The 17,772-nt window shown below is 51.5% G+C and overlaps 2 protein-coding genes across 2 annotated transcripts; one reads left to right on the top strand and one right to left on the bottom strand.

Annotated features, from left to right (window-relative positions):
- The first annotated feature begins 361 nt into the window (after positions 1-361).
- LOC104351907 (solute carrier family 22 member 13) lies at positions 362-6,625 on the top strand. The gene is made up of 10 exons (XM_086467137.1): positions 362-733; positions 1,810-1,913; positions 2,266-2,420; positions 2,933-3,101; positions 3,474-3,594; positions 4,420-4,514; positions 4,831-5,045; positions 5,531-5,639; positions 5,795-6,005; positions 6,530-6,625. The coding sequence occupies exons 1-10, from the start codon at positions 362-364 to the stop codon at positions 6,623-6,625; spliced, it is 1,647 nt and encodes a 548-aa protein (XP_086323263.1).
- A 3,913-nt stretch (positions 6,626-10,538) lies between these two features.
- Positions 10,539-17,326, bottom strand: LOC104351481 (solute carrier family 22 member 13-like). Its single transcript, XM_086467333.1, has 10 exons — positions 16,955-17,326; positions 15,666-15,769; positions 14,103-14,257; positions 13,819-13,987; positions 13,330-13,450; positions 12,640-12,734; positions 11,926-12,140; positions 11,127-11,235; positions 10,762-10,971; positions 10,539-10,632 (listed from the first exon to the last, which is right to left on the bottom strand). Exons 1-10 carry the CDS (start codon positions 17,324-17,326, stop codon positions 10,539-10,541), a joined length of 1,644 nt encoding a protein of 547 aa, XP_086323459.1.
- Positions 17,327-17,772: the final 446 nt, after the last annotated feature.

The raw sequence follows: 17,772 nt of genomic DNA, 5'->3' as shown, positions 1-17,772 counted from the left end.
CGAGTGGAACCACCGGGGACCTCCTCAGTGGTTCAGCAAACGCAGCACTTGCAGTTGCTTTGGAGAAGAATCTTTTCCCCTGTCAATGCCACCCGGCCCTGGCAGAGGGGGTGACCCAGGTTATATGAAACAGGGGTCCTGCTGCTCCAGCCAGTGCCGTGTGTTCGTGGGTGGCACAGAGATGATTAATATATTACATGATGTACTTAGGACATGTAAAACATCAGGCATTAAGTCTATCCTGACTTTACATGTTTCTGGTGGCTGTCTATGATTGCAGAGCTTATCTTAGGTTTAAACATTAATTCCAGCCCTCTGGGAAGTCTGTCCCAGCACTGTCCTGTTCCAGACGCAGCTGCCAATGTCAGGCGTTGGGGAAATTTTGAAAGTGCTTGGTGATTTTGGGCCGTTTCAGAAATGGCTGGTGCTGTTCACGTTGTTTCCGTGCCTCAGTGTGGCTTTCCACCAGTTCTGCCAACTTTTCATGGTTCCACACGTGCCCCACCACTGCGATACCGGCTGGATCCGCGCCGTCGGCCCCAACCTGACGGAGGAAGAGCAGCTGAACCTCACCCTGCCCCGGGACGCGGACGGGGTGTACGAGCAGTGCTCCATGTACTCACCGGTGGACTGGGACCTTGACTCCATCATGGCATACGGCCTGAACGCCACAGAGGAATGCAGCAGTGGCTGGGTGTACCCCTTAGAGCAACCGCCGTCCCTGCTGACCGAGGTCTGTGATCACCTTTTGATGTGCTGGGGATGTGGAAGGGATGGGGCACCCAAATGGCCACCCTGTCCTGCAGTGCAATCAAAGCTGGTGCCAGCCATGGTGCAGCTGGGCTGGGATGAGTTTTGCATGAGGTGTATTTTGGGGACCTTGACTCCACCACCCAGGTCCCACGTGTGGTCCTGGAGGGGTTACGTGCAAGCAGGCTGCAATATAGATGCCAGCGGAGCCACAGGCAGAGCCAATGGAGAGGTGAATCACTCCTGGTGGGACCTTTTGGGTCTCCCTGCCCCAGCTGCCCCTCTGCAGACAGGAGGTAACCCTCCAAGTTGTCCCTTTGCACAGCTTTGTGCTTTGGACGCCCTCGCCAGGGGAAGGAGGCAGAACTCAGGACTTGGTTTCTGCTCCCACGCACGCTGGGGAACTGTCAGGTCGAGCAGCTGTGAAGTGTCTGCTTCAGGGTCTCAGTGTCGCGACTCCGGCTCAGGGTTGTCGCAAACAGCCCGAGTTCCTCACCCCTCCTCACTCTGTGCGGAGGTTCTGGGTTTGACAAGGAGAAGAGAGCTTGCAAAGCCACACATCTAACAGTGAACAGGAGCTTCAGCCACACCAACAGTGCTCCAGCGAGCACTGATAAACTTCTTTCAGTGCTTTCTGACCTCTCTGTACTTCCTATACATGCTCTTCCCTACACGACTCTTTCTATAGTTGCCCTCTGGACGCTGGCAGTTGCAGAACATCTCTTTAACAGAAGCTGCTTGGCTCAGGAATCAGTGTTGCCCTCATCCTATTTCCTCTGGGAGGGCAGGCAGTTTAGGAGGAAGCAAGCTGCTGGGACTTCCCATATCCCACTTTAAGGAAAATTTGCCAACCAGGAGGCTCCCCTGGGAGTGCCCAGGCTGGAGGGGAAGTCCTGCAGGTCCCAGTATTCGGGAGAGGGGCACCACGGAGTGCCCCGTGGGCTTGTCCCACCTCTGACTTATCTGCTATGTGCATGGAGACTCACATCCTTAAAGGTCAGATCAGAAAGCATCTGGAACCTCTTCAAGATCAAAAGCATCTCTGTTTCCTTCCTCCAGTTTGACCTGGTGTGTGACAGGAAGCACCTGAATGACATCTCCCAATCCATCTACATGATGGGGCTGTTTCTAGGAGCCATGATCTTTGGGCCACTAAGTGACAGGTGAGGAGACACAACCGCCCATCCCAGGTCTGTGCAAAGCCGGCGGTGCACAGAGCGGCACGCTGCTCCGAGCCTGGCTGGGCACTGCACCCCGTGCATTTTGTCACCGCTCCTCACTAGCAGGGACCCTGACCAAAGTCCTCAGGTCCCATGAGGACGTGGACACACAGGGGGTGGGAGGCAGAAGGGCACAGCGTGTGCACAGCGTGCTTCATATGTCAACCCAGGGTTTAGTCTGGGCCGTATCACCCTCAAGAGAGGGCAATACAATCACTGTGTAACCCGCTGGGCTCTTCCCCATCTTCACTGGGTCTCTCCAGATACTGACTGTGTCTTCCCTCTTCCTCCCCAGGATTGGCCGTCGGCCAGTCTTGCTGATCTCCGTCTTCCTCCAGTGTTTGTTTGGTGTAGGAATTGCCTTTGTGCCTCATTTCTATGTGTACATGGCCTTCAGATGTGTCGTGGGGGCTTCAGTGTCAGGGATCACCATGACGATACTGGCCTTAGGTGAGTAGGATGCCCTTGCCCTGAGGCAGAGAGTTGTCTGCAATAGGAAAGGTCTGTAAAGAAATAAAAGTCACAAACGACTTGAAAAACACTGCACTGGGGACAGGGCTTGCTCTGCACTGTCCTTGGCACTTTGGCATCTCCTCAACCCTGAGTAAGAGCCACGAGGAGCATCTCTCCCATGCCAGTGCTCAGAGGAGGAGGACAACCTCCCAGCTCAGTAGATCAGTGCAGGGACAGAGCCCAGTGGCTCTGGGACATGATTGGTTTGGGCCCAGGCTCTGACCCAGTGAGGGGCTCTGAGCTTCAGGTCCTCTTGCAGAGGACCAGGACACCCTGATGATAAGGAGAGGTGATGCATCTCGTGAAACACTGGTGACTTGCATGTGTGACTGATGCCAGAGCTCTCACTGCCGCACGTCCAGGAGAGCTATTCTCCAGGGAAAACACCCTGTTTGCATCAGGGCAAGTCACCTGCATGGATGACTCTCAATCTTCTTTCTTCTTTGCAGCTACAGAATGGGTTGGTGCCTCCTACCGGCCAACGGCAGTGCTTATTTCTCACTGCTGTTTCGCCATCGGACAGATGATTTTGGCTGGCTTGAGTTATGGTATTCGCAACTGGAGGCTGCTGGAGATTGCAGGATCTGCTCCACTGTTTGCCTTTTTCTTCTACATCTGGTAAGGGGAATGTGGGCAGAGCTCCTGGCAGACGTGACAGCAGCAAGAGTGAGGGATGGCAGTGAGGAGGCAGCAGCTCAGGAGCAGGCTGGGTCTTCCTTGCTAGAGTGCAGGTGCTGGAGGGACTTCTGCAGAGCTCAGCACATCTCCCTGGGGCATTGGGCCATTGAGAGCAGCAGCTGCTTTGCTTCAGGTCCTCAAATGTGGCCTTTGGGGCCCAAATGTAGGCCTGGAAAACCTGACCCAAAGAGGTATTTAGACCCATCCATCCCATGTGATGCCCATTGCTTGCTGGATGTGGTCACAGGGAGGTGGTCTGTGGGGAAACTCAGTAGGTCCCAGCAGCACCACCTCATCTCTTCCCCTTGGCAGGGTGCTACCAGAATCAGCTCGGTGGCTGGTGACAAAAGGCAGAATAGAAGAAGCTAAGAAGGTCCTTCAGAAGGCGGCATCCATCAACAAGTCTACCATCCCACCGGAACTCCTTGAGCAGGTACCTGTAACGGCACAGGGAACTGCTTGCTGTCTTCAGAGACTTTCCTCTGTGCTTGGCTTTCTAGCAGGCACTGGAGCTGAGATTATCAGATAAACATCTTTCCGTGCCTGCTGGGGGTGATTTGGGCATGGACCATGGGTGACTCCAGCTTCAGCTGCACTGTACAGAGACAAGGTCAGGGAATAATCATAGAATCATTAGGTTCTCTAAGATCATCAAGTCCAACTGTTGATCTAATACCACCATGCCAAATAAACCATGCCTACAAGTGCTACATCAGCATATTTTTTGAGCACCTTCAGAGATGGTGACTCCACCACTTCCCTGGGCAGCCTGTTCCAGTGTTTGACTACTCTTTCAGTAAAGACATTTTTCCTGATGTCCAATCTAAATCTTCCCTGGCACAACCTGAAGCCATTTCCTCTTGTCCTATCGCTAGAGGCACAGTCTCTGCTGAGGCTCAGCCTGGAGCTTGGAAAGGACTTTTCTTCTGTGGGGATTGGAGGAGTGTTGAGGAGGAGCATGAGGTCTCTGTTTAGTTTGTGGTCTTCCTTGCATAAATGCCCAAATGACAAGCCCATGTCAAAGTCCCTACACTGGGGAGTCGTTCATCCCTAGGAACCTCTTAGTCACCAAACTACTCTGCTGGGCACCCAGAGCACAAATGCAGGAGCCCAGCCCCACTGGGCTGCCTTCCCTCCCAGACCAGTTTGGGGTCACAAGCCTGTCCCGCTGAGGCTTTCCCTTGACTGCAGGTGGAAAAGCAGCTAGCCATGAGTTTCCTCTGCCTGGTTTGACTCTTTGGCTTTCTGCATTTTGAAGTTGAAGCCTGAGAAACAGACCAAGACTGGAAGTCCTCTGGATCTCTTTCGGAAGAAGCACCTCTGGAAAGTGACTTTAATCATGTTGTGCATCTGGTAAGACATCCCCTGGTCCCCTCTTTCCAGAGTTCTAGGTGAAGAAAAGAAGAGATTGATGGTTAGTCATAACTGTAAATTCACCTTGTGATTTTGGGTGTTATTGATGGGTGTTTCTGTTTCTCACTATTCAAGATGCTATGCAGTTTGTGGGAAAACTTAGAGCCATTCCAGCTTTGGCAGTCCTGTGGTATTCATCTGGTTTTATGTGCCCTTGGAAATGTCGTGGCTTGGTCAAAAATGTTGTCATTGGAGATCAATATTGTATTTGGTTGTGGCCAGTAGATATGCTCAGTGCACCCTGCCCGGCTTTCAGGTTTGTGAACAGCCTTGTCTACTATGGGCTGAGTCTGAACGTGACAAATTTTGGTCTGGACATCTACCTGACACAGCTTGCATTTGGAGCAGTGGAAGTCCCAGCCCGCATTGGTTGTATCTTCATGCTGCAGTGGTTTGGGAGGAAGAAAACCCAGGCTGTTCTCCTGCTGCTGAGTGGCCTGGTGTGTCTGATCATCACTGGCATCCCTGAAGGTGAATGACGGCTTCCCGTGCTGGTAGGACAACCTCTGGTACATTGAAGCACAGAGCCCCAACCCTTCCCTTGCTGCTGCAGGTCCTGTCCTCCCAACCAGCCTGGTTCACATCTCTCAGGGCTTGAGCTGGCCCTGGTGCCGCAGCCACAAGAGACCTGGTTAACTCCCCAAGGCCCACTCTGATCAGCAAACTGTTGCTTGCTGATTGTGACAGGAGAGGGTAGAGCTGAGCCTGGTAGGCCACCTATTATCAGAGTTGTCCTCTGGGAAAATGAATATGTGGAGAGTTGAAATGATGGATGCAAAATGCCCTGAAGGTGGCCCCCAGGCCAGAGCTGCTCCTTGGTCCATGTTCAGGCACTGTTCAGAGACGATGAGTCCCTGCAGGTGACACAGTTGTCGCTGTGCATCCCCAGCCTTCATCCCTGAGCAGAGCTAGGACCTCCCTCATCCTACAGCTGCCATCTCTTCTCCTCCCTTCAGACCAGCCTGTGGTGACCACCGTCCTGGCCATCATTGGCAAGTTTACCGCCTCAGCCTCCTTCTCCACCTCCTACGTCTACACCGCAGAGCTCTTCCCCACAGTTGTCAGGTGAGGTCTCCCCATCCATCGGATCTTCCCCCTCCCATGGCTGGTAGCAGTGATGGGGCAAGAGCCCAGTTGTCCCCATGGCCATGCTTGGTTCCACGGTGGCCCAGGGGATACTGAGCCCTGCCTGCACCCCCCGCTGCCTCTTGCTTCCCCAGGCAGACCGGTGTGGGGCTGTGCTCGATGTCGGCGCGGGTGGCGGGGATCATAGCCCCGCTGATCCGCCTCCTGGGCCAGTACCACCGGGCCATCCCCATGGCCATCTTTGGAAGCGCTCCTGTGGTAGGGGGGCTGCTCTGTTTCCTGCTGCCCGAGACCCGCGGCACCGACCTGGCAGATGACACGGGGACCAGCTGTCCGCGAGCTGAGGTGGGTACCTGGTGGTGCCTGTGCTGCCTCTTGGGCAGGGACGTGGGGTGCCAGCACTTCAGGAGGCCGTCGGCATTGCATGCGCTGGGGCTGGGGGTTTCTTTGAGGGCTTACGGTGGTGGGAGGGCAGGGAGCAGGGCTGCCCCACTGCAGAGGGAGGGGAGGAGGCCCCATAACCCTGCCCGTGGTGGTCATCCCTTTGTTCCTGTTCATGGGATGGAAGGGCTCTGGGAATGACTGGTGCTTTGATTGCCTCCCCCTGCCCTCCCCAGGGAAGGACTGGTGCCTCGTAGCCATGTCCTCTGGCTTTTGGCCTCACGTAGCTCCCAGCATCCCATTGCCTGTGGGACTTGGTGGAATTGCACCTTGATACTTCTTCCTGATGGGAGAAGGGTGTCCATGGGGACCCAGAGGGTGAGTGGTGAGTGGGAAGCCAGTTGCTGAAGGCTGAATGTCTCTGAGAAGGCTGCGTTCAGCTCGTAACTGGTCTTTTTTTGCTTTTAAACTCTTTTCCCTTTCATTAGGTCTGTGGAAATGCCAACAGCAGCTCTGAAAATGGACACGTGAAAGGAAAAGATGGTGGCCAAGACAATGAGTACACAAAGACCACCTACTTCTAGCTGTGCCTGCAAGCAGCTGTAGCTAAAGGCAACCCAGTGCTGTGCCAGCACTGAGGACAGGCAGGGTCTCCGTTTGCAGGACACCACCACCTCTCAAGCGGTCACTGCCAATTCTTGTTTTTCCTTTTCTTTTTTTGCCTTCCTGTATCTCCCTCTCTAGCTTGTCCTCAGGCACTGCATGCTGTCTCTGTTCAACAGTGTTCTTGCTGGAGAAAAACTGATGCTTTTCATTTAAGGGAAAAAAAAAAAGACATCAGAAACCAGGATAGAGGCAAAATTTTCTCTTCCTTTCTCCTGTTCTGTCTCCGGGAACGTAAGAATGTAAACTTTGTCCAAGTGAGACACTTGCTAGCGCATTGAATAGACTTGCAACGGAGTACCGTGCTCACTAAAGAGAAAGCCAGAGCAGACGCAGCACTGAAAAGCATCTCACATTTGCAAGGAGTGATTTCTCTTGACTGTCTAGCATGATCTTCTCACCCTCTCTCAAAAACATTCCTTTTTATATATATATATATTTTTTTTTTTTAATTTGAGACACTCAGATGAGAAAGAAAAAAGATGCAATGGAAGAAGCAGCAAACAGTAAGCAAGGATGTCTAACAGGCAGCAAAATTTTCACCTTAGTGCTGGTGGCTTTAAATTAAAGCACTTCACGATGTTTTGTGCACGAAAAACGGTGCTATCGGGCTATGGTGTAGGACAGCATTAATTCATCTGTGCCAGGAAACTGAGAGATGTTGTGGCAGTTGGTCTCTTAGAAGAAAGGGCAAATCTTTTTAGGAACTATCAGATCTATTCTACCTGTTCTAGTCTATTCCTTCTTGCTGTATCCATTTCTGCCTTTAAATTGTTTAGGACCACTTTTGTCTTATACTATGAAGAAGAAAACATGGGCTTTTCCTGTGCTTCCCCTCCTCTTATCTCCTGTCTCTCAAGATGACTTTCTTTACCACTAGCCTGGTACACAAGAAGCTCAGAATTTATACAGTGGTGGTGTTCCAGCTTTGTATACAGCTCAAAGGCTGTTTTCTGGTGCTGTCAAGCGTTTAAAGCCGACTTTATTTCTTCTCCCTGTTGTCATGCCTGCATGTTTTCCATGGATCGAAGTACCCCATGGATAAGCAGTTTGATGAAGATAGTTTTGGATAAAATCAGTGACATGCAACAATACCCCATCAGGAGAGGCTGCCTGTGGTGCCATCTTTTCTCTGGCACTCACTTTTCAAAGGATTTGCTGTGGTGCTCCTGTTCGGTGGCCCTGAGTATAAAGGAGCTTGGTCCTTTGTCCCAGGGCTCTCTCTCCTTGGCAAAGGCTGTGGGCTGCTTCCTTTGGGCTTTTATGGAAAATAAGGTGTTGCGGATAAAGACTGAGGGAAGAGCTTGGAGCAAAATGTACAGTTACTGAGTGAACCACGGCTTCTTTTGGGAACTCTGTTCTGAGACTCTCTGTTACAGCTCACTTCATAAATAAAGGTGCCCAGGCACATCTGATGTACTTCTGCTTCCTTCTCATTCGTGCCTCAGTAGGCTGAAGATCGGTTTCGTCTGCTCTTCTCTAGAGCACTGCACCTGGATGGTGCACTTTTGGCTGAAGAGCACCTGAATAGCTTGACTCAAGATGTTTTGCTCAGCTCAGGAGGAATGGGAGGATGTCCAATGGTTTTGCTGTGCCTTGATGTCACTGCTACCTGGTACACACATAGTCTTACATTGTAATAAAAAGAGCTCACAGTACAGAGATGAGCTAGGTGTGGTAGAACAGCATGTGAGAATGCAAATACACTTTTGTATGTATATGATGGGATGTATTGGGCTCTTACCGTGATAAGGCTAGGCAAAGGGTGAAAGGTGCCTCAGGTGACCTGAAGGGATAACTAAGGGAAAGAGGATGACCCCATAGCCAAGGGGAGGGAGCCAAAAGGCTGAAGAGAAGGCAAGGACAAAATAGGGTAACAAGGTTTAGCTGGGAAGAGCAGATGCAAGACCTTAACAGGGTTGCTTACCAAGCCGTGACTGGAGGGCTGGTTGGGGGAAGGCAGCAGTGGTAAGCAAATGCCAGGGACACCATGAAGGGTTTGCTAAGGCGTATTGCTTAATGTCCAAGCCTTCTTCAGGCCCTCCTATATCAGACATGGGAGTGAGGCCTTGCTCCTGCACTTACACCCTCACTTATGCCTGTCTATGTTCAGGTCAGAACCTCTCAACCTCTGTTTCCCCTTTGGAGGAGACCCAGGTTCATGTACCAGAACCTCCCGACTGCTGAGGAAGGCGGTCAGGCAGGGCCAGAGGTATCTAAGGCATGGAGGGGCAGCAGAGCCTGACCTGGCCCTGTTGCCCAAGGTGAGGCGAGGAGCTGTGGAGTGAAGCATCTCCTGTTGCCAGGGGAGCCCCACAAGGGACCATCGAGACAGTCTTCACATCCTTGGTGTCAGTGATACCAACAAAGCTACAAACCCGACTCCTGGCTGTGGGGCAGAAGTGTCAGGAACCTGGACCTTGCCCTTTGACTAGAAGACATTGTTCTCTCCTTCCTCCTGACCCCATGCAGGGAAGGCCCCAGGTCAGTAACCAGAGCAAAGCTTGCAGAAAGGGACCCGGTAGGGAACGGCTGAGGAGGTGAGGAGATGCAGCATTAATGCTGCTCTCGTGACTCTGTGCAATGAGTCAGTGCCAAAGCTCAGATTCTGCAAATGCCCTGACCCATCTCCTGTCCAGGTCCCATGTGACACTGGGGAGATTTTGTGCACCAAAGATGAAGCACAAAATGAATATAACCTCCAGACATGTCTGGCCTGGACTTGGGCCCAGCCTTCAAAAAAGCATTTATTATAGCGCAAAGCAGTCAGAAATGAAACGAACAGATGCTACAAACCTGAATGACCAGAGTTCTTTGACAAAGAGTAGTACTGTGGTTTGAGGAGATAGTTTCATGAAAGGGAGACAAATACATTCTCTTCTTGCAATCAAGTAGAGCAGGAGAGAAGGCCACCCTTCTCTCTCTTTTGTGTGACACTAGTTGACACTAAAAATTTGTGGCTGAGCTGACAGCAGCCAACCAAGGTCACTGTTAAAGGCTGACCATGACCTTGAATTGCAGCATGCACAACACAATTCAGGAATCTTCCACAGCTGCTTGTAGAGGAAATAAATACAGATTGTTCATTGGGAGATTTTGAAATAAAAAAAGTCCTAATTGAACTCAGTCATTCCACTTTAACACTCTGTTTCTGCATTGTTTGTGGCTGATGGAAACCAAACACGTTTCCATCTGTGTGTTTAAATTACAGGCTTACAATTTCTGTGTAGAAAACACTCCAGAGCCAATAGCAGTTACAAAGGCCAACTGTGAAACAGTAGGAAAAAAAAAAATCAACACCATTTATTATTCACACATTGCATTACAAGTGTCTCTTATCAAACTCAGAGTATAATTTATATTATTCCTGTAGGAACTCAAATTCAACACCACATAGAAATAAAAGCTAAATACGCGTGTGACGGGGTTTCCGTGACATCCTGATCAAATGTCGAGGCTCGGACCGACGAGAAGGCTGACGACCCAAGCGATTAGTGCAGGAGGGGCACAGCCCGGCGCTCACTTGCCCAGTACTACCACTCTACTGGCGATTCTTTATTGCTGTAAAACACGACAGGGCTGGTTCCACGGGTACCAGTTTGCAAAGAACTGGGAAACACGTCGGGAGGACTCACGCAGCCCGGCAAAACAGACTGGGTTTCAGGAACAGTTTGAAGTGCATCTTTTCCAAATGCAGAGTGACACAGATCTCCTCTCCCTCTGACCATGAATATTTTGTTGATCACCTGAAAGACCACTTTCCAGACGGTGATACCTCATTTGTCTAAGAAAGATTGGATCAGACTAGACCTTCAGTGTATGCATGTCCATTCATCACTTGCTCTCCGAGCATTTGCAGATGGCCTTCTCTGAGTCTACTTCATGCAATGCTGTGTCTTTCTTGGACAAAATTTCCTGTGTCCTGCTCCTGAATACAAGAAGGAAAGAGGAAGAGATGATTCTGTTTCCATCCTTGTTTCTGGCATATTTCTCTTTTCCTTAAATTTGCAGCCTTTGTATTTTTTTTTGCCTTAAATTCAGAGCTCCAGGTACCCACCTCAGCTGTGGGGTGGCCGCCCCCATGTTGTCTGCCAGGTCCATGCCACGGGTCTCAGGTAGCAGGAAACAGAGCAGCCCCCCTACCACAGGAGCGCTCCCAAAGATGGCCATGGGGATGGCCCGGTGGTACTGGCCCAGGAGGCGGATCAGCGGGGCTATGATCCCCGCCACCCGCGCCGACATCGAGCACAGCCCCACGCCGGTCTGCCTGGGGAAGCAAGAGGCAGCGGGAGGTGCAGGCAGGGCTCAGTATCCCCTGGGCCACCGTGGAACCAAGCATGGCCATGGGGACAACTGGGCTCTTGCCCCATCACTGCTACCAGCCGTGGGAGGGGGAAGATCCGATGGATGGGGAGACCTCACCTGACGACCGTGGGGAAGAGCTCTGCAGCGTAGACGTAGGAGGTGGAGAAGGAAGCCGTGGCTGTAAACTTGCCGATGGTGGCCAGGACGGTGGTCGCCACAGGCTGGTCTGAGAGGAGGAGGAGAGACCAGCGCTGTGACCTCCTTGAAGAAAGTTCAGTTGGGCCCAGAGTTCTCTGCAGTGGGATTTCTTGGGACAGCCCTTTCTAATGGACTTATCAAGCAAATCTACTGCTTCACCCACTGGAAATCATTCCTAGCGTACCCTTTCCTGGAATATACCCTCTGGACAACTGGCAAAGAGAACCCAGATTTCTCCTGAGGCCTTGGGCATTTCTTAAATCTGCAACTGGAGTGAGCCACTGAGCCACCACATGTCTTTGAGTCGTGCTCGGTTTGAAATATCGTGTCCATGAGCTTGAAAGCATTGTGTAGCCCCTCCCTTTCCTTCAGCCTTACTCACAGCACTAGCACAGCTTTTAAAATGCCATTTCTGCTACACCCTTCTGAGAGGAGGTGGTGGTGTCTAGTGGGTGGTGGTGTGTAATGGACACTGTCTGGCAAACGCCAAGAGCTGTGGAAGGACCAGGCACAACTCTGAAGGAGAAGAAAGTCATGCAGAGAGGAAGCCAGCATGGTGGGAGAGCAGCCTCTTGGGCTGGGGCATTGGAGGCAGCTCAGCCCCTGGGAGCAAGTGTGTATCTGTGACCAGCCAGGCTGGAAGAATGGGTCTGAACCAGGATAGAGCTGGTTGGGCCTCTGCCCAGCTATGCTCTTGGGTTGGGAAGAGGTTGTTCACCTTCAGGGATGCCAGTGATGATGAGACACATCAGGCCAGACAGCAGCAGGAGAATGGCCTGGGTTTTCTTCCTCCCAAACCACTGCAGCAGGAAAATGCAGCTCAACCGACCTGGTAACTCCACTGCCCCAAAGGCAAGCTGTGTCATGTAGATGTCCAGGCCAAAACTTGTCACGCTAAGGCTCAGCCCGTAGTAGACAAGGCTGTCTGCAAACCTGAAATTCAAGTAAAGTGGAATAGACCATGTAACCAGATGCGTTTTCCAGGGGTTTATCCTCAAAAATTAAGGTGGTTAGACTATACACAACTTATTTAAATGCCAAGCAATCTCTCTTTTGCTTCTAATAACCTCTTGTGACAATTCTGTGGGAGGTAGTTACATGAGATAAAGCAGTATGGATCCCCATATGGTCAGTGACTTTAAGACTGCACCCACAACTTTTAAGGGGGCACAAATACTACACCAAGGCCCAGGGGTTGCCAAAAGCTGGAATTACTCCAGCCTTTCTCACAACACCCACATCATGAATGAGCAGCTTCTCCTCTTGCCCAGACAAGGTAGATCTGGTCCATTATGGGGAGACAGAAAGATAGCAGATGAACATATAGACATAAACACAACCCCAAAAATCACATGAAGTAAAACTATAGTTCCTTAATCTTTTCTTTTCTTCACCTAGAACTCTGGAAAGAGGGGACCAGGGGATGTCTTACCAGATGCACAACATGATTAAAGTCACTTTCCAGAGGTGCTTCTTCCGAAAGAGATCCAGAGGACTTCCAGTCTTGGTCTGTTTCTCAGGCTTCAACTTCAAAATGCAGAAAGCCAAAGAGTCAAACCAGGCAGAGGAAACTCATGGCTAGCTGCTTTTCCACCTGCAGTCAAGGGAAAGCCTCAGCAGGACAGGCTTGTGACCCCAAACTGGTCTGGGAGGGAAGGCAGCCCAGTGGGGCTGGGCTCCTGCATTTGTGCTCTGGGTGCCCAGCAGAGTAGTTTGGTGACTAAGAGGTTCCTAGGGATGTAGGGACCTTGGGGTGAGCAAGGAGGTAACCCCCCTTCAGGCATTTATGCACGGAAGACCACAGACTAAACAGAGACCTTGTGCTCCTCCTTGACACTCCTGCAATCCTCGTAGAAGAAAAGCGTTTGAGTCCTTTCCATATCTCAAGGTGGACTGCAGAAAACTCCAGGCTAAGCCTCAGCAAAAACTGTGCCTCTTCCCTGACCTTGTCTCTGCACAGTGCAGCTGAAGCTGGAGTCACCCACGGTCCATGCCCAAATCACCCCCAGCAGGCACGGAAAGATGTTTATCTGATAATCTCAGCTCCAGTGTCTGCTAGAAAGCCAAGCACAGAGGAAAGTCTCTGAAGACAGCAAGCAGTTCCCTGTGCCGTTACAGGTACCTGCTCAAGGAGTTCCGGTGGGATGGTAGACTTGTTGATGGATGCCGCCTTCTGAAGGACCTTCTTAGCTTCTTCTATTCTGCCTTTTGTCACCAGCCATCGAGCTGATTCTGGTAGCACCCTGCCAAGAGGAAGAGATGAGGTGGTGCTGCTGGGACCTGCTGAGTTTCCCCACAGACCACCTCCCTGTGACCACATCCAGCAAGCAATGGGCATCACATGGGATGGATGGGTCTAAATACCTCTTTGGGTCAGGTTTTCCAGGCCTACATTTGGGCCCCAAAGGCCACATTTGAGGACCTGAAGCAAAGCAGCTGCTGCTCTCAATGGCCCAATGCCCCAGGGAGATGTGCTGAGCTCTGCAGAAGTCCCTCCAGCAACTGCACTCTAGCAGGGAAGACCCAGCCTGCTCCTGAGCTGCTGCCTCCTCACTGCCACCCCTCTTGCTGCTGTCATGTCTGCAAGAAGCTCTGCCCCGCTCCTTATTACCAGATGTAGAAGAAAAGGGCAAACAGTGGAGCAGATCCTGCAATCTCCAGCAGCCTCCAGTTGCGAATACCATAACTCAAGCCAGCCAAAATTAGCTGTCCGATGGCTAAACAGCAGTGGGTAATAAGCACTGCTGTTGACCGGTAGGAGGCACCAACCCATTCTGTAGCTGCAAAGAAGAAAGAAGGTTCAGGGTCACCCTTTTCATCATGTAGGACTATCTTTTGTTATTGCAACTTGTGAGGCCACATCTGTCAGCCTCAGGGTAAGGGTATCCTACTTACCTAAGGCCAAGTTGGTAATCAAAATTCCTGACACCGCAGCCCCCAGGACAAATCTGAAGGCCATGTACACATAGAAATGGGGCACAAAGGCAATTCCTACACCAAACAAACACTGGAGGAGGATGGAGATCAGCAAGACTGGCCGACGGCCTATTCTGGGGAGGAAGAGGGAAGACACATTTGGTATCTGGAGATGAGATGAGTGGAGATAGAGAAAAGCCCAGGTGGAATACAGAATGATTTGAGAACCATTCACAGAATCACAGAATGGTAGGTGTTGGAAGGGACCTCTGGAGATCATCTAGTCCAACCTCCCTGCTAAAGCAGGTTCACCTAGAGCAGGTTACACAGGACCAGATCCAGGAAGGTTTTGAATATCTCCAGGGAAGGAGACTCCACAACCTCCCTGGGTAGCCTGTTCCAGTGCTCTGCCATCCTCAGAGTGAAGAATTTTTTCCTCATGTTCAGGTGGAACTTCATGTGCTCCAGTATGTGCCTGTGGGCCCTTTGCCTGTCACTGGGCACCACTGAAAAGAGCCTGGCCCCATCCTCTTGACACTCACCCTTTAGATATTTATAAGCATTGATAAGGTCCCCTCTCACTCTTCTCTTTGCCAAGCTAAAGAGCTCCAGGTCTCTCAGCCTTTCTTCAGATGAGAGATGCTGCAGCCCCTTAATCATCTTAGTAGCCCTCTGCTGGACTCTCTCCACTAGCTCCCTGTCTCTCTTGAATTGGGGGGCCCAGAACTGGACAGGTGTGGCCTTATCAGGGCAGAGTAGAATGGGAGAATGACCTCCCTCGACCTGCTGGCCACACTCTTCTTAATGCACCCCAGGATGCCGTTGGCCTTTTTGGCCACAAGGGCACGTTGCTGGCTCATGGTTAACAAATTCACACCAGAGGAGATTTGAAACCCACGTGAACAAAGCTCCTCTGTACATCCCAGGAAGTAACTGGTAGGAAAAGCAGCCTTTCTACTTTTGACCTGTTGTGGTGCCAATAAAGGCAAAAGGAGATGCTGGTAAAGGAACCAGCCCTTGAAGGACCCTTATGTCCCCTCTCTTGAGAGCAGTGAGGATCAGACTGAAACGGACTGTAGTGCTGGTTCTCCTGTGAGGCACCTTGTACACATGCTGTGCCCTTCTCCCTTCCATGTGCCCTGTCTGGCCGTGCCCTCTGTGGAGCTGAGGACTTTGGTCTGTGTCACCATGAGCTGAAAAGAGCCACAGGAAGAAGGGACACATAGTCTGGTTAACACAGCTGAAGGTGGGTCCAACTCTGTCCCCAAATGTAGGTTTCTGGGATTCCTGGAGACGTTATTGGGTAGCTGAGACACCAGTGATACCTGAAGAACCCCTCCCCCATAAGGCTGTATCTATCTCTCTTTTCAACCCTCAGACATCTACAGACATGTTAGGTGGCCCCAGATGCCTTTGCTCAGGCAAGGAGATCGGGTCCTGCGGGGGGAGTATTTCATGCTCAGTGAATGGAGATCTTGCGCTCTCAGCTGGGCTGTCCCTGGGTGCTGGGCAATCACTCTGGGAAGGAGGCTGTTTCCTCACCTGTCACTTAGTGGCCCAAAGATCATGGCTCCTACGAGAAGCCCCGCCATGTAGACAGACTGGGAGATGTCGTTCAGGTCTTTCCTGTCGCACACCAGGTCAAACTGGAGGAAGGAATACACAGATGTTTTTGATCTTGATGGGTTCCAGATGCTTTCCGAGGGTGGGCAGCCCTTCTGGTCCATGGTGGACCCAGGAGTTGGGTGCCTGAGCTCTCACTCCAGCCCCTGGGAGCAGAGAACCCACCCACAATGACATGAGCCTCCACAGAGTGCAATTTGGCACAAGTCAGAGGTGGGACAGGTGTATGAGGTGCTCAGCCTGCTTCTTCACCATGGTGCTCATCTCCTGAGCACTGGGACCCCCACAATCCCCCTCCAGCCCAGGTGTCCCTGAGAGAGCCTCCTGGGTGGCAAGTTTTGCTTAAAGTGGGAGCTTGGGATAAAAGTCCTAGCAGCTTGCTTCTCTGGCTGCAAAGGAAGGACAGGGTAGAAGGAGGAGGGCAGGAAAGCAGTGGTTTCTCTGGTAAAGGAGGACTGGCCTAGAAGTGGGAAGGGATGCAGCAGCTGCTGAGGAGCCTCTAGAGAAGCTGGCTGTGAAATGGACACAGTGCTCCAGGGACTCCAAGGAGCCAAATGGCAGAAGCTGGACTTTCTCATTCGGTTTCAGCTCAAAGGAAGATACTTGTGAGAAAGTACTGGAGCTGGGAGTGAGGAAAGAAGGGAGGGAGGGAGGGAATGAGGGAAAATGAGAGAGCAACAGAGGTCCAGAGAGGGAAAAGTTTGGGATACTGATAAACAGAGCCTTTGCTCAACTGCATGGCCCATGGGATGTTTTATTGCAGCCCTGAAGGTCCCTGGAGCCCTCAGAAATATCAATGACAAGTCATTGAAGGGTAAATATCTCTCACAGAGAAAGCGATGTGAGGAGAACCAGGCTGAAGAGTAAAATGATAGGGAGACCCAAAAGATCCCTCCAGGCAAGATACATCATGGGTTCAAGGGCCTGGATACTGGAAAGGGGAGGGATGGTGGGCAAAGCATGTGGTGGACTCACACCCCCACCGTCTCTGCCTGTGGCCCCCCTGGGCGTCTGCATCATGGTCTTCCCGCAACAACCTCCCAAGAATTACAGCTGCAATCTGTGTGATAGAGTCAAGGTCCCCCAGTGCCTGCTGTAAATCTCAGCCTGACTGCACCACAGCTGGCATTGGCTTATCAAACTACAGGACAGGGTATGCCCACCCCTTCCCTACCACGTCCCCAGCACGTCAAAAGGTGATCACAGACCTCGGTCAGCAGGGACGGCGGTTGCTCTAAGGGGTACACCCAGCCACTGCTGCATTTCTCTGTGGCGTTCAGGCCGTATGCCATGATGGAGTCGAGGTCCCAGTCCACTGGTGAGTACATGGAGCACTGCTCGTACACCCCATCCTCATCCTGGGGCAGGGTGAGGTTCAGCTGCTCTTCCTCCGTCAGGTTGGGGCCAACAGCGCGGATCCAGCTGGTATTGCAGTGGTGGGGCACATCCACAACCATGAACACTTGGCCAATCATTTGGAAAGGATTGAGAAGTAGTGGGAGGGAGAGGAGCAGTACCAGCAGCTTCTGGTATAGCCCAAACTCCCCCAGAGCACTTATAAAATCTCCAAACTCAGTCATGGTGACTATCTCTACGGTCAGGCTGCACTGGGGCACGTTTCTTAAATAGGCAAATATTAATGTTTAAACTATATGAGCACTAAACCCCTAAACAGGTGTGATAAAATGAGCACTTGTATCAGCATGTTTGTCCGTTATGATGATATATTGCAGTCCTCCAGGGCGTACTTTGTCACCAGCCTTTCCCTCCCTGTTCTTGGGGCCAGAACAAAGGTGTCAGAGCGTTGCATCTCTTGGAGACAGTGCAGGGAAAGCTTGTCTTGTCCAAGCCTGGAGTGTCACCCCAGGCCTCCTGAAGGCAACTGTGCTGCAACGCAAGGTTTTTGTTTGAGACATGAAGTTGTGACTCTGCAAATGAGGGCTAATTTTCCTAACTATGGTCAAACAAACAGAGTAAATTTGCTGTTCTCATTAATGGCTTAATGTGCATATAGCTCATCCTGGAG

Source organism: Leptosomus discolor, chromosome 6, assembly GCF_034619465.1.
Source record: "Leptosomus discolor isolate bLepDis1 chromosome 6, bLepDis1.hap2, whole genome shotgun sequence".
NCBI classification, from domain to species: domain Eukaryota; kingdom Metazoa; phylum Chordata; class Aves; order Leptosomiformes; family Leptosomidae; genus Leptosomus; species Leptosomus discolor.
Note: the sequence above shows the minus strand (reverse complement) of the source record. Positions and strands in the feature narration are given on the sequence as shown.

Bases quoted from the DNA above. Each gene is read 5' to 3' on its own strand.
- LOC104351907 (XM_086467137.1), top strand. From the start codon at position 362: ATGTCAGGCGTTGGGGAAATTTTGAAAGTGCTTGGTGATTTTGGGCCG. The intron at 1,914-2,265 runs GTGAGGAGACAC...CTTCCTCCCCAG, and splicing joins TTTGGGCCACTAAGTGACAG to GATTGGCCGTCGGCCAGTCT. The intron at 4,515-4,830 runs GTAAGACATCCC...CCCGGCTTTCAG, and splicing joins TTAATCATGTTGTGCATCTG to GTTTGTGAACAGCCTTGTCT.
- LOC104351481 (XM_086467333.1), bottom strand. From the start codon at position 17,326: ATGACTGAGTTTGGAGATTTTATAAGTGCTCTGGGGGAGTTTGGGCTA. The intron at 14,258-15,665 runs GTGAGGAAACAG...CTTCCTCCCCAG, and splicing joins TTTGGGCCACTAAGTGACAG to AATAGGCCGTCGGCCAGTCT. The intron at 12,735-13,329 runs GTACCTGTAACG...TGCATTTTGAAG, and splicing joins CACCGGAACTCCTTGAGCAG to TTGAAGCCTGAGAAACAGAC.